General features: G+C 49.0%; 1 protein-coding gene across 1 annotated transcript in view; it reads right to left on the bottom strand.

Moving 5' to 3' along the window:
* The window catches only part of YBX1 (Y-box binding protein 1), a 44,636-nt gene that overhangs the window by 8,503 nt on the left and 16,271 nt on the right, over positions 1–19,862 (bottom strand). Inside the window, exon 5 of the mRNA XM_063942952.1 lies at positions 13,975–14,280. Coding sequence (XP_063799022.1) covers positions 13,975–14,280 — 306 coding nt within the window. The remainder of the gene's footprint in view (positions 1–13,974; positions 14,281–19,862) is intronic.

Here is a 19,862-nt window from a genome sequence, read left to right as displayed (position 1 = left end):
GAAGCAGGAGCACCCAGTTTGTTGGGTGCATACAGGATAAACAGCGAGTCAGATTTTCTGACTCCAGCCGTCCTGGAAACATATATTTTCAGGGCCCTGACCACGTCAAGCAACTTGGAATCCTCCAAGTCCTTAGTAGCCGCAGGTACCACAATAGGTTGCTTCATGTGAAATGCAGAAACCACCTTAGGTAGAAATTGAGGACAAGTCCTCAATTCTGCCCTGTCAGAATGAAATATTAAATAAGGGCTTTTATATGATAAAGCCGCCAATTCTGACACACGCCTGGCTGAAGCCAGGGCTAACAGCATCGTCACCTTCCATGTGAGATATTTTAAGTCCACAGTGGTGAGTGGTTCAAACCAATGTGACTTTAGGAAACTCAACACAACATTGAGATCCCAAGGTGCCACTGGAGGCACAAAAGGAGGCTGTATATGCAGTACCCCTTTTACAAATGTCTGAACTTCAGGCACTGAAGCCAGTTCCTTTTGGAAGAAAATCGACAGGGCCGAAAATTGAACCTTAATGGACCCTAATTTTAGGCCCATAGACAGTCCTGTTTGCAGGAAATGGAGGAAACGACCCAGTTGAAATTCCTCTGTAGGGGCCTTCTTGGCCTCCCACCACGCAACATATTTTCGCCAAATGCGGTGATAATGTTTTGCGGTTACGTCCTTCCTGGCCTTGACCAGGGTAGGGATGACTTCATCTGGAATGCCTTTTTCCTTCAGGATCCGGCGTTCAACCACCAAGCCGTCAAACGCAGCCGCGGTAAGTCTTGGAACAAACAAGGCTCCTGCTGGAGCAGGTCCTTTCGTAGAGGTAGAGGCCACGGTTCGTCCGTGAGCATCTCTTGAAGTTCCGGATACCAAGTTCTTCTTGGCCAATCCGGAGCCACGAGTATCGTTCTTACTCCCCTTTGCCGTATAATTCTCAGTACTTTTGGTATGAGAGGCAGAGGAGGGAACACATACACTGACTGGAACACCCACGGTGTTACCAGAGCGTCCACAGCTATTGCCTGAGGGTCTCTTGACCTGGCGCAATACCTGTCCAGTTTTTTGTTGAGGCGGGACGCCATCATATCCACCTTTGGTTTTTCCCAACGGTTCACAATCATGTGGAAGACTTCTGGATGAAGTCCCCACTCTCCCGGGTGTAGATCGTGTCTGCTGAGGAAGTCTGCTTCCCAGTTGTCCACTCCCGGAATGAACACTGCTGACAGTGCTATCACATGATCTTCCGCCCAGCGAAGAATCCTTGCAGCTTCTGCCATTGCCCCCCTGCTTCCCGTGCCGCCCTGTCTGTTTACGTGGGCGACTGACGTGATGTTGTCCGATTGGATCAATACCGCCTGACCCTGAAGCAGGGGTTTCGCTTGACTTAGGGCATTGTAAATGGCCCTTAGTTCCAGAATGTTTATATGAAGAGATGTCTCCAGGCTTGACCATAAGCCCTGGAAATTCCTTCCCTGTGTGACTGCTCCCCAGCCTCGCAGGCTGGCATCCGTGGCCACCAGGACCCAGTCCCGAATGCCGAATCTGCGGCCCTCTAGAAGATGAGCACTCTGCAACCACCACAGGAGGGATACCCTTGTCCCCGGTGACAGGGTTATCCGCTGAAGCATCTGAAGATGCGACCCGGACCATTTGTCCAGTAGGTTCCACTGGAAAGTCTTGCGTGGAATCTGCCGAATGGGATTGCTTCGTAGGAAGCCACCATTTTTACCCAGAACCCTTGTGCATTGATGCACTGAGACTTGGTTCGGTTTTAGGAGTTTCCTGACTAGCTCGGATAACTCCCTGGCTTTCTCCTCCGGGAGAAACACCTTCTTTCTGGACTGTGTCCAGGATCATCCCTAGGAACAGAAGACAAGTCGTCGGAACCAGCTGCAATTTTGGAATATTGAGAATCCAATCGTGCTGCCGCAACACTACCTGAGATAGTGCTACACCGACTTCAAAGTGTTCCCTGGATCTTACCCTTATCAGGGAATCGTCCAAGTAAGGGATAACTAAAATTTCCTTCCTTCGAAGGGATATCATTTCGGCCATTACCTTGGTAAAGACCCGGGGTGCCGTGGACCATCCCTACGGCAGCGTCCAAACTGATAGTGACAGTTCTGTACCATAACCTGAAATACCCTTGGTGAGAAGGGTAAATTTTGACATGAAGGTAAGCATCCTTGATGTCCCGAGACATCATGTAGTCCCCTTCTTCCAGGTTTGCAATCACTGCTCTGAGTGACTCAATTTTGAATTTGAACCTCTGTATGCTAGTGTTCAAAGATTTTAGATTTTAGATTTTAAAATCGGTCTCACCGAGCCGTCTGGCTTCGGTACCACAATAGTGTGGAATAATACCCCGTTCCTTGTTGCAGGAGGGGTATCTTGATTATCACCTAAACTAAAACTTTCACAAAGAGCTCAGGAGAGCCCCTAGTGTGCACCCTTCTCGTCGGGCACAGAAAATCTAACTGAGGCTTGGAGGAGGGTCATAGGGGGAGGAGCCAGTGCACACCAGGTGATCCTAAAGCTCTCTTTAGATGTGCCCTGTCTCCTGCGGAGCCGCTATTCCCCATGGTCCTTACGGAGTTCCCAGCATCCACTAGGACGTCAGAGAAAAAAAATTTGCTCGTACACAGATATCTTTGTGCTGCAGGGCCGAACAGATATGTTGGTCAACTATGCTCAAACATGTGTATACACATGCCAATGAAATACAGATAATAGGATTAATTACCTACCAGTAAAGCCTTTTCTCGTAGTCCATAAGTGATATTGGGGAGACTTTGTACGATGGGGGTATAGATGGGGTGCAGCACCACCTGCTCAAACTGGATATCCTCTTTGGCCAGGGTATCAAACTTTTAGAACTTCACAGAAGTGTTCTTCCTCGATCAGGTAGCAGCTCAGCACAGTTGTAAGGCTGAGACTCCACGGGCAGCCGCCCAGGAAGAGCCCAATCTTGTAGAATGGGCCTTCAGATACTTAGGAACAGGTAAGGCTGCCGACAAATAGGCATTATGGATAGTAAGCCTAAGCCAACGAGCTATGTACCGCTTTGAAGCAGGACAACCTTTTTTCTGTGCATCAGAGCACAAACAAGGAATTGGTCTTTCTGATCAGAGCAGTTCGCTTGACAGATCTTCAAGGCTCGCACAGCATCCAATGCATCCGGAGGAGCAGAAGTCAGTACTGCACGGAACCACAATATGTTGATTCAGGTGAAACGCAGAGACAACCTTCGGCAAAAACTGCTGCCTAGCCCCGAGCTCTGCTCGGTCCTCGTAAAAGACCAAGTATGGGTTCTTACACTATAAGGACCCTCAATTCTGAGACACGTCTAGCAGAAGCCAGGGCCAGTAACATCACTGTCCTTCCACGTGAGGTATTTGTCTACAGTCAGAGGCACAAACCAGGACTGTAGAAATTCCAACACCAAATTCAAATCCCAGGCCGCCGTACACAAGAGGAGGGGTATGTGGAGTACCCCTTGCAAAAAGGTCTGAACTTCAGACATCTGGAAGAAAATGGAGAGCTGAAATCTGGACCTTAATGGAACCCAGACGCAAAGCCCTTATCCACAACAGCCTGCAGGAAATGTAAGAAACATCCCAAGTAGAACTCTGCAGGTGGATACGTGCATTCCTCACACCAGGAGACCCATCTTTTCCAGATGGGATAGTGTTTTGATGTCACAGGCTTCCTGGCCTGAACCATGGTAGCAATAGCTTTTGGAAAAGCCCTTGTGAGCTAGGATGTTCCGCTCAACGCCCCTGCCATCAAACGAAGTTGCCGTAAGTACGGGTAGACAAACTGTCCTTGTTAAAGAAGATCTCTTCTTAGTGGTAGAGGCCAAGGGTCTTTGATGGACATGTCCAGAAGATGATCAGTGTACCCACGCCCTCCAAGACCAAATCAGAATTGCCTGGACTCCTTGATTTGATTCGCTTGAGCACCCTTCGGAGCAACGGAATCGGAGCCAAGGCAACATCAGTGCATCTACCGTCCTCACCTGAGGGTCCCTGGTACGTGAACAATACCAGTGAAGCTTCTTGTTAAGATGAGAAGCCATCATGTCCATCTGCGGGCAGCCCCACGGGTGGATGATCTGTTAGAACACCAGATAGTGGAGCCCCCACTCCCACAGGTGGAGATCGTGACTACTTAGGAAGTCTGCCTCCCAGCTGTCCACACCCGGAATGAAGAAAGCAGACATGGCTCTTGCATTTCTTTCTGCCCAGAGGAGTATCCTTGACACCTCTTGCATGCAGGCTCTGCTTTTTGTCACTTCTTGCTGATTGATGTAAGCCACTGCTGTGGCATTGTCATACTGAACTTGAATCGCACCATCTGTGAGGAGAGGCCTGAAGCAGAGCACTGTAGATCGCCCGAAGTTCCAGAACGTTGATCGGAAGGAGGGCTTCGTGGGCTGACCACCTGCCCTGGAACTGTGCACCTTAGGTGACCGCACACCATCCTCGCATCCGTCGTGAGGGTCCAATCCTGAATCCCAAAACGCCAACCTACCAGTAGGTTGGAGGACTGCAGCCACCACAGGAGGGAAATCCGGGCAAGAGGTGACAGCCGAATCATCCGATGCATCTGTAGATGTGATCCGAACCACTTGCTCAGGAGATCCATTATAAAATGTTCTGGCATGGAACCCCCAGTATTGGATTGCCTGAGGCGACCACCTTCCCCAACAATCTTATGCAAAGATGGATGGAAACTTGAGTAGGTCGAAGCACCATGTGGACCATCTCCTGAAGTTGTCTTGCTTTGTCCTCTGGGAGGAACACCTTCTGGGCCACATCCCCAGGAACAAGAGCCATTGAGTCAGCTCCAGGTGGGACTTCTGTAGATTGAGAATCCACCCATGGCGTGACAGAAGCTGGATAGTGTAGTCGATATGGAGCAATAAAAGCTCCCTAGCTCCCTGGATTGTGCTTTTATCAGAAGATCATCCAGGTAAGGGACAACATTGACCCCCTGGAGTTGGAGCATCATCTCCGCCACCACCTTTGTGAATACCCTCGGGGTCGTGGATAAGCCAAAGGGTAGTGCCTGGAACCGGTATTGATCGTCCAAGTAGGGCAATCCTCAGATAAGCCTGATGAGGTGGCCAAATTGGAATAGGAGGTAGGCATCCTTGATATCCAAGGAAACCATGAATTCCTGTTCTTCCAGGTCCACAATCACTGCCCTCAGGGATTCCATTTTGAACTTGAAAACCTTTAGGTAAGGGTTCAAGGACTTTAGATTCAAAAATGGGCTGTACCGAGCAGTCTGGCTTTGGTACCACAAACAGGTTGGAGTAATAACCCCTGCCTCGTTGTGGTATCGGTACTGGAACAATGACGTGGGACTGGACCAACTTTCGGATGGCATGTTGCAACATAACTTGCATATTCTCGAAAGGAATGGCGGTAATTCGGTCGACATGCATTGGTTCGACCACTGAAGGTCAACATCGTCATTAGGTTGACATGCGTTTCACATTTTGAGCTTTCATACTTAACGATCCACATGGACTACAACTGGGAATGGTAACTTGTGCCGAGCACAGCGAGGCCCCTTGCCCGAAGCATGGCAAGCGAAGAGCCATGCGAGTGGATGCGGTGCACTAATTGGGGTTCCCTGGCACTTTTCAAACAACACCAGTCAAAAAAAAAAAAAACCCTCACGTTGACCCAATGCACCACACCCCTCCAAAGCTGGAAAGCTCGATTTGAAAAATAGTTGGGGAGAAGCACCGTCGAAATCAACCTTGTAGCCCTGAGAAAGGAGTTCCCTTACTAAGGTATCCCCTGGCAGGAGCATTCCCAGATGAGGCGGAAGTGACGCAGTCGAGCTCCCACCTAGAGATCTCCTCGGGGTGGGTGGGCACAGTCATGCTGATGGCTTAGTGGAAGCAGAATTGGTTCTGTTCCTGAAAACCGGTGGTGGCAGGTCTTTTTTACTTGCCTCTGGTGCCTCTATTCACATTGGCCCTAGATCGAAATCTGTTAGACCGAAAGGACTGACCAGACGGCCCCAGGTAGGTATGCCTAACCGACGGGGCCCCAGAGGGGAGAAAAGAATTTACTCACCGGTAATTCTATTTCTCGTAGTCCGTAGTGGATGCTGGGGACTCCGTAAGGACCATGGGGAATAGCGGGCTCCGCAGGAGACTGGGCACTCTAAAGAAAGATTTAGTACTATCTGGTGTGCACTGGCTCCTCCCTCTATGCCCCTCCTCCAGATCTCAGTTAAGGAAACTGTGCCCGGAAGAGCCGACATTACAAGGAAAGGATTTTGGAATCCAGGGTAAGACTCATACCAGCCACACCAATAACACCGTATAACTTGTGATAAACTTACCCAGTTAACAGTATGAACAAACAGAGCATCAACCAAACGATGCCAACATAACATAACCCTTTATTAAGCAATAACTATATACACGTATTGCAGAAAGTCTGCACTAGGGACGGGCGCCCAGCATCCACTACGGACTACGAGAAATAGAATTACCGGTGAGTAAATTCTTATTTTCTCTAACGTCCTAGTGGATGCTGGGGACTCATTAAGGACCATGGGGATTATACCAAAGCTCCCAAACAGGCGGGAGAGTGCGGATGACTCTGCAGCACAGAATGGGCAAACACCAGGTCCTCCTCAGCCAGGGTATCAAACTTGTAGAACTTTGCAAATGTGTTTGAACCCGACCAAGTAGCAGCTGTAATGCCGAGACCCCTCGGGCAGCCGCCCAAGAAGAGCCCACCTTCCTTGTGGAATGGGCTTTTACTGATTTTGGATGCGGCAATCCAGCCGCAGAATGAGCCTGCTGAATCGTGTTACAGATCCAGCGAGCAATGGTTTGCTTTGAAGCAGGAGCACCCAGCTTGTTGGATGCATACAGAATAAACAGCGAGTCCGTCTTCCTGACTCCAGCTGTCCTGGCAACATAGATCTTCAAAGCCCTGACTACATCAAGCACCTTAGAATCCTCCAAGTCCTTAGTAGCCGCAGGCACCACAATAGGTTGGTTCAGATGAAAAGCTGACACTACCTTTGGCAGAAACTGCGGACGAGTTCGCAATTCTGCCCTGTCCATATGGAAAACCAGATAGGGGCTTTTACATGACAATGCCGCCAATTCTGACACACGCCTAGCTGAGGCTAGGGCCAACAGCATGACCACTTTCCACGTGAGATACTTTAGTTCCACCGTCTTAAGTGGCTCAAACCAGTGGGATTTCAGGAAAGCCAATACCACGTTAAGATCCCAAGGTGCCACTGGTGGCACAAAAGGAGGCTGAATATGCAGCACTCCCTTAACAAACGTCTGAACCTCAGGCAGTGAAGCCAGTTCTTTTTGAAAGAAAATGGATAGGGCCGCAATCTGGACTTTTATGGACCCTAAATTTCAGGCCCAAAATCACACCCGACTGTAGGTAGTGCAGGAATCGACCCAGTTGGAATTCCTCTGTAGGGGCCTTCCTGGCCTCACACCAAGCAACATATTTTCGCCATATATGGTGATAATGTTTTGCAGTCACGTCCTTCCTAGCCTTTATCAGCGTAGGAATAACTGCTTCCGGAATGCCCTTTTCTGCTAGGATCCGGTGTTCAACCACCATGCCGTCAAACGCAGCCGCGGTAAGTCTTGGAACCGACAGGGCCCTTGTTGTAACAGGTCCTGTCTGAGAGGCAGAGGCCACGGGTCCTCTGTGAGCATTTCTTGCAATTCCGGGTACCAAGTCCTTCTTGGCCAATCCGGAACAATGAGTATTGTTCTCACTCCTCTTTTTCTTACAATTCTCAGCACCTTTGGTATGACAGGAAGAGGAGGAAACACATAGACCGACTGGAACACCCACGGTGTTACTAGTGCGTCCACAGCTATCGCCTGAGGGTCCCTTGACCTGGCGCAATATCTTTTTAGCTTTTTGTTGAGACGGGACGCCATCATGTCCACCTGTGGCAGTTCCCATCGATTTGCAATCTGCGTGAAGACTTCCTGATGAAGTCCCCACTCTCCCGGGTGGAGGTCGTGTCTGCTGAGGAAGTCTGCTTCCCAGTTGTCCACTCCCGGAATGAACACTGCTGACAGTGCTAGTACGTGATTCTCCGCCCACCAAAGAATCCTGGTGGCTTCTGCCATTGCCACCCTGCTTCTTGTGCCGCCCTGGCGGTTCACATGGGCCACTGCCGTGATGTTGTCTGACTGAATCAGCACTGGTTGGTTTCGAAGCAGAGGCTCCGCTTGACTCAGGGCGTTGTATATGGCCCTTAGTTCCAGGATATTGATGTGCAGACAAGTCTCCTGACTTGACCACAACCCTTGGAAGTTTCTTCCTTGAGTGACTGCCCCCCACCCTCGGAGGCTTGCATCCGTGGTCACCAGGACCCAGTCCTGTATGCCGAATCTGCGGCCCTCGAGGAGGTGAGCACCTTGTAGCCACCACAGAAGAGACACCCTGGCCCTGGGGGACAGGGTGATCATCTGATGCATCTGAAGATGCGATCCGGACCACTTGTCCAGCAGATCCCACTGAAAGATCCTCGCATGGAACCTGTCGAAGGGAATGGCTTCGTATGACGCCACCATCTTTCCCAGGACTCGCGTGCAGCGATGCACAGACACCTGTTTTGGCTTTAGGAGGTCTCTGACCAGAGTCACGAGCTCCTGAGCCTTCTCCTCCGGGAGAAACACCTTCTTCTGGTGTGTGTCCAGAATCATGCCCAGGAAGGGCAGACGCGTCGCAGGAATCAGCTGCGACTTTGGAATGTTCAGAATCCAGCCGTGCTGACGCAACACTTCCTGAGAGTGTGCTACACTGATCAGCAACTGCTCTCCCTGGACCTCGCCTTTATGAGGAGATCGTCCAAGTATGGGATAATTGTAACCCCCTGCTTCCGAAGGAGCACCATCATCTCCGCCATCACCTTGGTAAACACTCTCGGAGCCGTGGACAGGGCAAACGGCAACGTCTGAAATTGGTAATGACAGTCCTGTACCACAAACCTGAGGTACTCCTGATGAGGTGGATAAATGGGGACATGCAAGTAAGCATCCTTGATGTCCAGAGACCCCATAAAATCCCCTTCCTCCAGGCTTGCAATGACCGCTCTGAGCGATTCCATTTTGAACTTGAATTTCTTCAGATAAATGTTCAGGGATTTTAAATTTAAAATGGGTCTGACCGAACCTTCCGGTTTCGGTACCACAAACATAGTGGAATAGTAGCCCCTTCCCCGTTGAAGGGGGGGGGGGGGGACCTCTACCGCCACTTTCTGGAGAAAAAGTTTGTGAATTGCCTCCACCACTATCTCCCTTTCCATGGGGGAAGTTGGTAAGGCCGATTTTAGGTAACGGTGAAGGGGCATCACCTCAAATTCCAGCTTGTATCCCTGAGACAATTTGTATAGCCCAAGGATCCACCTGTGAGCGAACCCACTGGTGGCTGAAAGGTCGGAGACGCGCCCCCACAGCTCCTGGCTCCGCCTGTGGAGCCCCAGAGTCATGCGGTGGATTTAGTGGAAGCCGGGGAAGACTTTTGTTCCTGGGAACTAGCTGCGTGGTGCAGCTTTTTTCCCTCTACCCCTGCCTCTGGCAAGAAAGGACGCACCTCTGACCTTCTTGCTCCTCTGAGAACGAAAGGACTGCATTTGGTAATACGGTGCTTTCTTTGGTTGTGGAGGGACATAAGGCAAGAAATTTGACTTCCCAGCCGTAGCTGTGGAAACTAGGTCCGAGAGACCGTCCCCAAACAATTCCTCTTAGACAAGCGTGTCAACGCCTTGTCTACCCTAGGGGAGGATTCCCAGCGTAACCTGTCCGTTGGCGGGAAAGGATACGCCATGAGTAATCTCTTGGAAACTATCACCTTCCTGTCAGGGGAATCCCACGCTTTTTCACATAATTCATTTAATTCATGGGAAGGGGGAAAAGTCACTTCATGCTTTTTCTCCCCATACATATAAATCCTCTTGTCAGGGACAGGATTTTCCTCAGAAATGTGTAATACATCCTTCATTGCTACAATCATGTAGCGGATGGCTTTAGTCATTTTAGGCTGCAACTTTGCCTCATCGTCATTGACACTGGAGTCAGATTCTGTGTCGACATCTGTGTCAACTATCTGGGATAGTGTATGCTTTTGGGACCCCGACGGCCTCTGCGCTGCAGGAGCAGGCATGGGTTGAGACCCTGCCTGTCCCCTGGTTACAGTTTTATCCAATCTGTTATGCAAGGAGTTTACATCATCATTTAATACCTTCCCCATATCCATCCAATTAGGTGTCGGCACCGTCGGCGGCGACACCACACTCAGCTGCACTTGTTCTGCCTCCACGTATCCTTCCTCAAACATGTCGACTGCCTGTCCCCTGGTTACAGTTTTATCCAATCTGTTATGCAAGGAGTTTACATCATCATTTAATACCTTCCCCATATCCATCCAATTAGGTGTCGGCACCGTCGGCGACACCACACTCAGCTGCACTTGTTCTGCCTCCACGTATCCTTCCTCAAACATGTCGACACAGGCGTACCGACACAGCGGGAATGCTGATTGAGGACAGGACCCCACAAAAGGCTTTTGAGGAGACAGAGAGAGGATGCCAGCACACACCACAGCGCTATATAACCCAGGGATTACACAGTACCTTAGCGTTTACCCTGTAGCTGCTGATATACATACATACATACACACACACACCCCTTGATGAAGTCTCTATGACGAAACGCGTTGGGCATTCAATTGACCTCTGACTCAGATAAGCACTTTATACTATATTGCACCTTATTGCTTTTATATGTTTGGGTATATGCTTTTTATCCCATTTTTAGAAAAAGTTTTGTTAAAAGATTTTAATAAATGTTTATATTTTACATATTTTCAAATATCTTGTAATTATTCATAGACACCATTGGTCGCTACCCCCATTCTATCTATATCTATATCTATATCTATATATATATCTATCTATCTATCTATCTATCTCTAGCGCCTAAATTTATGTGCCCCCCCCCCCTCTTTTTAACCCTCTAATGCACCTGTATACTGCAGGGGAGAGCCTGGGGAGCGTCCTTCCAGCGGAGTTGTGAAGAGAAAATGGCGCTGGTGTGCTGAGGAAGAAGGCCCCGCCCCCTCAGCGGCGGGCTTCTGTCCCGCTTTAATGTATATAAAATGGCGGGGGCTCTGGCATATATACAGTCCCAGACTGTATATATGTCTTTTTGCCAAAAAAGGTACTTCATTGCTGCCCAGGGCGCCCCCCCCCCCCCCCTGCACCCTACAGTGACCGGAGTGTGCGGTGTGCTGTGGGAGCAATGGCGCACAGCTGCAGTGCTGTGCGCTACCTTAAGTGAAGACAGGAGTCTTCAGCCGCCGATTTCGATGTCTTCATGCTTCTGCTGCTTCTTTTCTTCTGGCTCTGCGAGGGGAACGGCGGCGCGGCTCCGGGAACGGATGATCAAGGTTAGGTACCCGTGTTCGATCCCTCTGGAGCTAATGGTGTCCAGTAGCCTAAGAAGTGCTACCTAGCTGCCGTGAGTAGGTTTGCTTCTCTCCCCTCAGTCCCTCGTAGCAGAGAGTCTGTTGCCAGCAGAAGCTCTCTGAAAACAAAAAACCTAACAAAATACTTTCTTTTCTAGCAAGCTCAGGAGAGCCCACTAGGAGCACCCAGCTCGGCCGGGCACAGATTCTAACTGAAGTCTGGAGGAGGGGCATAGAGGGAGGAGCCAGTGCACACCAGATAGTACTAAATCTTTCTTTAGAGTGCCCAGTCTCCTGCAGAGCCCACTATTCCCCATGGTCCTTAGAGGCCCCAGCATCCACTAGGACGTTCGAGAAACGTGATCTCAGTGATTTTGGAAATCCACATATCCAACTCAACCCCAAAGAGCCATTCCACAGAAAAGGGGAGGGATTCCACATTGCGCTTTGATTCTGCATCCGCTATCCACTGCTGCAGCCACAAAGCCCTGCGCACCAACACTGCCATGGCAGAAGTCCTAGCATTAATATTCCCATCTCCTTGAGTCACACAGGACACATCGAGTGCCCTGAATGTGCTTGAGGAGCCCCTGAATTTGAGTAGCCCACATCGTATGGATGGCAAGGGTCATTCAGCAACCCATGGCAGTCCTCTGCTGCCATGTAAATAGATTTGAGAGTAGTCTCCATCTTTCTGTCCCCAGGATCCTTCATGGTAAAGGAGCCCGGGGCAGGAAGCACCGCCTTTTTGGTCAAGAGACTGATATGTCAACCTCCTGGGGTTCTTCCCAGAACTTCCTACCTTCAGGAGCAAATGGGAAAGTACGCAAAAACTTTTGACACTTGAATTTTTTGTCTGGATTTTTCCAGGCCAACTTGAAAAGGTCATCTAACTCTGCAGAATCAGGGTAAGTTACATTAGGCTTGTTTTGTGTAAATAACTGTTGTGACACAGTGTCCTCTAGAGGGAGCTTTAACATGTTCCATATAGTCAGAATGAGAGGTTCAATACCCTGAGCAGAATCAGAATCCCCACTAATGGGATCTAAGTCCTCCCCATCCTCCTGTATATCCTCATCTGAATCAGAGAGCAGGGCAGGTAAACAACGCTTGTGTGGACCTGCATGAGAGATGGAGGGCTGTGTATTATCTGCCCTAGCAGCTACGTCTGCAACAGTCTGTTGTATTAGCCGAGTTTTCTGAACATTAGACAGTTGTGCTGAAATATCAGACATCATAGTTTTAAGAGCCCGTAGCCAAGATGGCTCTGGACCCTCTCCCCCAGCCACCTTCACCGATTTGCGAAGATTGTCTGCATTGTTCACATGAAACAGAATCAGTAGATAAGGGAGAGAATCTAGTGTAGCACACACTACAGAGTGTTTACCCTTGTTTATAGTAATCACAATAAGACAGGAAGAGCTGTGTGCAGTTTGCTGCTGCATTAAGCAGAAGAAAGTGCCAAAATGCCTCTGCCGCCCCCCCCCCCCCCCCCCAACCCAACGGCAGCACTCTAGGAGGGTTCGCTTGCCGCGCCCAGCCGCACTTTGAACCAGGGGACCCTCTAGCGGGGCCCCCAGTTTGTTCTCACCAGACGTCACATTCAGGCATGTTAGGGGTGTGCAGCGATTGCGACAGCCAAGGCGCAGTGCCCCACTGAACAAACAACCTCTCACAGTGCAGGTATGCTTGTTGCCCAAACAGCATATCGAAAATAACAAGATTTTAAAAATAAATTGAAAAAAACCCTGCAGCTGCAGAGATGTGCATCCTATCCTGAGGGAACTTTTTTCTAAACTACCTGTGGGAGGGGACAAAGAGGGGAGGAACCAGCACAATCAGTGAAGAAATTTAAAGTGCACCAGCTCCTTTGGACCCCATCTACATCCCATCGTACGAAGTCTCCCCAATATCCCTTACGGATGCAAGAGAACAGGTCACTTTTCATACATTCCAGCTTTAACTCCTGGGAAATGCTCACTGAAATGCCAGCGTCTGCAGCTGATTGTGCCCGACAGGAGCAATAATTGAATTCCTCCTTGAGGTGCCAGCACGTAAAAATTTATTTCACCCCTAGTGTTTCTTGGACAAGACATTACTCTTAAACCCAGTTTATAGGATTGTGATAATGGGGGGGGAAAGGCACATCAAATCATACCCTACTTGAGACTATTATGCTGGGTATACACTAGAAAGCTATATAGTTAGTGCTAGCAATAAACAATATTTTGGGCAACCAAACTGCACTTTCTGCAGTCACACCCATTAGTTTAGTCGGGTTGAGCTGCTTTACGCAGCTTAAGCAGACACTAACAGGCATCAATTGATTATCACCCCTGTGATTTCCCATCACTTTAGAAGGGAGATAGGGCAACAACTGAATTCCCCCCTTAAATTTTACTCAGAACCAAGTTTCAACTTTTGGGATTAAGTAGCCTTTAAAGCTTGTGAACTACATTTAATGTAGATAATTGTATTACCTCCACTACTTCACCCTGTACTGGGGCATTGGGATATTGTTGTCTGCGTCCATATGGTCTTCTTAGATAGTATGGTGGATAGCGACGCCTCCGGTAAGGCCTTTGTTGATTAGCACCCTCTCCCTCTGCTGCACTTTCAACTTCTTCTGGCTTCTCTCCACCTTCACTGTTTTGGTAGTTTTGCTGGTAGTTACGTGGAGGACCTCTGCGACGTGGATATCGCCGATAATGATTGCGATCTGCTGCATATTTGCTCCCTTGGACTGGAACACCACCAGGACCAGTTACATTAGCTGCCTCTGCACCCTGAGGGAATAAAGACAGTTACAATTCCATTTTAATTGGGTTTGTAAATATTTGCATTATACAGACCCAAATCCACTGTGCAGCTATAATGCTCGGCTATATACAGATATTTTCCTCTGCACATCCGGAGAGAGTGGAAGTGCAATGGACATTGACCATTTTTGCGTTTAGGAGAACAAGACTTTAAATTTCAAAGGATTCTTTGCCTATGTAGCCCCTCAATTTACTTACATTATACCCTATGTAAACACTACAAAGAAACAGAGACCCAGTTAATATACTTGAGAACATATATGGAAGTTAAGCGTTTTTGCTCGACATGGTCTAGCGCCAACTGCTTTTCCTCTATCACTCTATCTGGAAGACACTGCTACCATGAGGGTGAAGTCATCTTAGAAGCAGCACACATCTAAATACGAACATGTTGGATACTCCCTTCTACATCACTCCTGCTAGGAAGGTTCCAGCAACTGTCAGTTTTTATTTTGCGTCCAGAGGACCAACCTCTTCAGCAGTGTTGCTCTTATAGTTACATTCATACACGAGATTGGTTTCATGCTTTCTGTGCAGAAGTTTGTCATAAAACGCAGCACTATTTAGTGCACTGTACACTGCAATTAGCCAGGCCCAGCAAGTATGGGATTCCAGTTGTCAGGGAAGCAAACTAAAGAAACCCTGGTAGTGTCAAGTCTTCCCATCAGCCATAACAGTCAAGGGCAGGGCATTAAAAACACAGCATGTTTTGATGCTGGGCACTTTTCACTACTGAGGCCTTTGTCACCATCTAAAACTGAATGTAGTTTAGTATAAAAAGGTGTGGGGAATAGTCATTACACATTTGGATCTCATCAGCTCCAACTCAAGCACTTTGTTTCAGGGTCGAGTCTTCAATTTCAACTAAACATGAAGTTTAAAAAAAAAAAAAAAAAATAAGATTTTACTTACCGATAAATCTATTTCTCGTAGTCCGTAGTGGATGCTGGGGACTCCGTCAGGACCATGGGGATTAGCGGCTCCGCAGGAGACAGGGCACAAAAATAAAGCTTTAGGATCAGGTGGTGTGCACTGGCTCCTCCCCCTATGACCCTCCTCCAAGCCTCAGTTAGGATACTGTGCCCGGACGAGCGTACACAATAAGGAAGGATATTGAATCCCGGGTAAGACTCATACCAGCCACACCAATCACACCGTACAACTTGTAATCTGAACCCAGTTAACAGTATGACAACGTAGGAGCCTCTGAACAGACGGCTCACAACAAGAACAACCCGATTTTTTTGTAACAATAACTATGTACAGACAATCCGCACTTGGGATGGGCGCCCAGCATCCACTACGGACTACGAGAAATAGAATTATCGGTAAGTAAATTCTTATTTTCTCTAACGTCCTAGTGGATGCTGGGGACTCCGTCAGGACCATGGGGATTATACCAAATCTCCCAAACGGGCGGGAGAGTGCGGATGACTCTGCAGCACCGAATGAGAGAACTCCAGGTCCTCTTTAGCCAGGGTATCAAATTTGTAGAATTTTACAAACGTGTTCTCCCCCGACCACGTAGCTGCTCGGCAGAGTTGTAATGCAGAGACCCCTCGGGCAGCCGCCCAGGATGAGCCCACCTTCCTTGTGGAATGGGCCTTGACAGATTTAGGCTGTGGCAGGCCTGCCACAGAATGTGCAAGTTGAATTGTGCTACAAATCCAACGAGCAATCGTCTGCTTAGAGGCAGGAGCACCCAGCTTGTTGGGTGCATACAGTATAAACAGCGAGTCAGATTTTCTGACTCCAGCCGTCCTTGAAATATATATTTTCAATGCCCTGACAACGTCCAGCAACTTGGAATCCTCCAAATCGCTAGTAGCCACAGGCACTACAATAGGCTGGTTCAGGTGAAACGCTGACACCACCTTAGGCAGAAAATGAGGACGCGTCCGCAGTTCTGCCCTGTCTGAATGGAAAATCAGATATGGGCTTTTATACAATAAAGCCGCCAATTCTGACACTCTCCTGGCTGAAGCCAGGGCCAGTAGCATGGTTTGTAAGATATTTCAAATCCGCCGATTTGAGTGGCTCAAACCAATGGGATTTGAGAAAATCCAAAACTACATTAAGGTCCCACGGAGCCACTGGGGGCACAACCGGGGGCTGTATATGTAGTACTCCTTTTACAAAAGTCTGGACTTCAGGAACTGAAGCCAATTCTTTTTGGAAGAAAATCGACAGGGCCGAAATTTGAACCTTAATGGACACCAACTTGAGGCCCATAGACAATCCTGTTTGCAGGAAATGTAGGAATCGACCCAATTGAAATTCCTCCCTGGGGGCCTTCCTGGCCTCACACCACGCAACATATTTTCTCCAAATGCGGTGATAATGTTGTGCAGTCACCTCCTTCCTGGCTTTTACCAGTGTAGGAATGACCTCTTCCGGAATGCCTTTTTCCCTTAGAATTTGGCGTTCAACCGCCATGCCGTCAAACGCAGCCGCGGTAAGTCTTGGAATAGACACAGTCCCTGCTGAAGCAGGTCCCGTCTTAGAGGTAGAGGCCACGGATCTTCCGTGAGCATCTCCTGATGTTCCGGGTACCAAGTTCTTCTTGGCCAATCCGGAGCCACGAGTATCGTTCTTACTCCCCTTTGCCGTATGATTCTCAGTACTTTTGGTATGAGAGGCAGAGGAGGAAACACATACACTGACTGGAACACCCACGGCGTTACCAGAGCGTCCACAGCTATTGCCTGAGGGTCTCTTGACCTGGCGCAATACCTGTCCAGTTTTTTGTTGAGGCGAGACGCCATCATGTCCACCTTTGGTTTTTCCCAACGGTTCACAATCATGTGGAAGACTTCTGGATGAAGTCCCCACTCTCCCGGGTGTAGATCGTGTCTGCTGAGGAAGTCTGCTTCCCAGTTGTCCACTCCCGGAATGAACACTGCTGACAGTGCTATCACATGATCTTCCGCCCAGCGAAGAATCCTTGCAGCTTCTGCCATTGCTCTCCTGCTTCTTGTGCCGCCCTGTCCGTTTACGTGGGCGACTGCCGTGATGTTGTCCAACTGGATCAACACCGGCTGACCCTGAAGCAGGGGTTTTGCCAGGCTTAGAGCATTGTAAATTGCTCTTAGCTCCAGTATATTTATATGAAGAGACATCTCCAGGCTTGACCATACTCCCTGGAAGTTTCTTCCCTGTGTGACCGCTCCCCAGCCTCTCAGACTGGCATCCGTGGTCACCAGGACCCAGTCCTGTATGCCGAATCTGCGGCCCTCTAACAGATGAGCACTCTGCAACCACCACAGAAGAGACACCCTTGTCCGTGGCGATAAGGTTATCCGCTGATGCATCTGCAGATGCGATCCGGACCATTTGTCCAGCAGATCCCACTGAAAAGTTTGTGCGTGGAATCTGCCGAATGGAATTGCTTCGTAAGAAGCCACCATCTTTCCCAGGACTCTTGTGCATTGATGCACAGACACTTTTCCTGGTTTTAGGAGGTTCCTGACAAGTTCGGATAACTCCTTGGCTTTCTCCTCCGGAAGAAACACCTTTTTCTGAACCGTGTCCAGAATCATTCCCAGGAACAGCAGACGTGTTGTCGGGGTCAACTGAGATTTTGGAAAATTCAGAATCCACCCGTGTTGTTGCAGCACTACTTGGGTTAGTGCTACTCCGTCCTCCAGCTGTTCTCTGGACCTTGCCCTTATCAGGAGATCGTCCAAGTAAGGGATAATTAATACGCCTCTTCTTCGCAGAAGAATCATCATTTCGGCCATTACCTTGGTAAAGACCCGAGGTGCCGTGGACAATCCAAACGGCAGCGTCTGAAACTGATAATGACAGTTTTGCACCACGAACCTGAGGTACCCTTGATGTGAAGGGCATTTGGGACATGCAGGTAAGCATCCTTTATGTCCAGGGACACCATAAAGTCCCCTTCTTCCAGATTCGCTATCACTGCTCTGAGTGATTCCATCTTGAACTTGAATTTTTGTATGTACAGGTTCAAAGATTTCAGATTTAGAATAGGTCTTACCGAGCCGTGCGGCTTCGGTACCACAAATAGCGTGGAGTAATACCCCTTTCCCTGTTGTAGGAGGGGTACCTTGACTATCACCTGCTGAGAAAACAGCTTGTGAATGGCTTCCAATACCGTCGCCCTGTCTGAGGGAGACGTTGGCAAAGCAGACTTTAGGAACCGGCGAAGGGGAGACTTCTCGAATTCCAACCTGTAACCCTGAGATACTACCTGCAGGATCCAAGGGTCCACCTGTGAGCAAGCCCACTGTGCGCTGAAATTCCTGAGTCGACCCCCCACCGCTCCTGAGTCCGCTTGTACAGCCCCAGCGTCATGCTGAGGGCTTTGCAGAACCCTGAGAGGGCTTCTGTTCCTGGGCAGGGGCTGCTTGCTGCCCTCTCTTACCCCTTCCTCTGCCCCGGGGCAGATATGACTGTCCTTTTGCCCTCTTGTTCTTATAGGACCGAAAGGACTGCGGCTGAAAAGACGGTGTCTTTTTCTGTTGGGAGGGGGTCCGAGGTAAAAAGGTGGATTTTCCGGCAGTTGCCGTGGCCACCAGATCCGATAGACCTACGCCAAATAATTCTTCCCTTTTATACGGCAATACTTCCATATGTCGTTTGGAATCCGCATCACCTGACCACTGTCGCGTCCATAAACTTCTTCTGGCAGATATGGACATCGCACTTACTCTCGATGCCAGAGTGCAAATATCCCTCTGAGCATCTCGCATATAAAGAAAAGCATCCTTTAATTGCTCTATAGTCAATAAAATACTGTCCCTATCCAGGGTATCAATATTTTCAGTCAGGGAATCCGACCAGACCACCCCAGCACTGCACATCCAGGCTGAGGCGATGGCTGGTCGCAGTATAACACCAGTATGTGTGTATATACTCTTTAGGGTAGTTTCCAGCCTCCTATCAGCTGGATCCTTGAGGGCGGCCGTATCAGGAGACGGTAACGCCACTTGTTTTGATAAGCGTGTGAGCGCCTTATCCACCCTAGGGGGTGTTTCCCAGCGCGCCCTAACCTCTGGCGGGAAAGGGTATAATGCCAATAACTTTTTTGAAATTAGCACTTTTCTATCTGGGTTAACCCACGCTTCATCACATACATCATTCAATTCCTCTGATTCAGGAAAAAATAAGAATTTACTTACCGATAATTCTATTTCTCGTAGTCCGTAGTGGATGCTGGGGACTCCGTCAGGACCATGGGGAATAGCGGGCTCCGCAGGAGACAGGGCACATCTAAAAAGCTTTTTAGGTCACATGGTGTGTACTGGCTCCTCCCCCTATGACCCTCCTCCAAGCCTCAGTTAGGTACTGTGCCCGGACGAGCGTACACAATAAGGAAGGATCTTGAATCCCGGGTAAGACTCATACCAGCCACACCAATCACACCGTACAACTTGTGATCTGAACCCAGTTAACAGTATGATAACAAAACGAAGTAGCCTCTGAAAGATGGCTCACAACAATAGTAATAACCCGATTTTTGTAACAATAACTATGTACAAGCATTGCAGACAATCCGCACTTGGGATGGGCGCCCAGCATCCACT

This window comes from Pseudophryne corroboree, chromosome 10 (genome assembly GCF_028390025.1).
Source record: "Pseudophryne corroboree isolate aPseCor3 chromosome 10, aPseCor3.hap2, whole genome shotgun sequence".
NCBI lineage: Eukaryota > Metazoa > Chordata > Amphibia > Anura > Myobatrachidae > Pseudophryne > Pseudophryne corroboree.
This window is presented reverse-complemented; position numbering and strand designations above follow the sequence as displayed.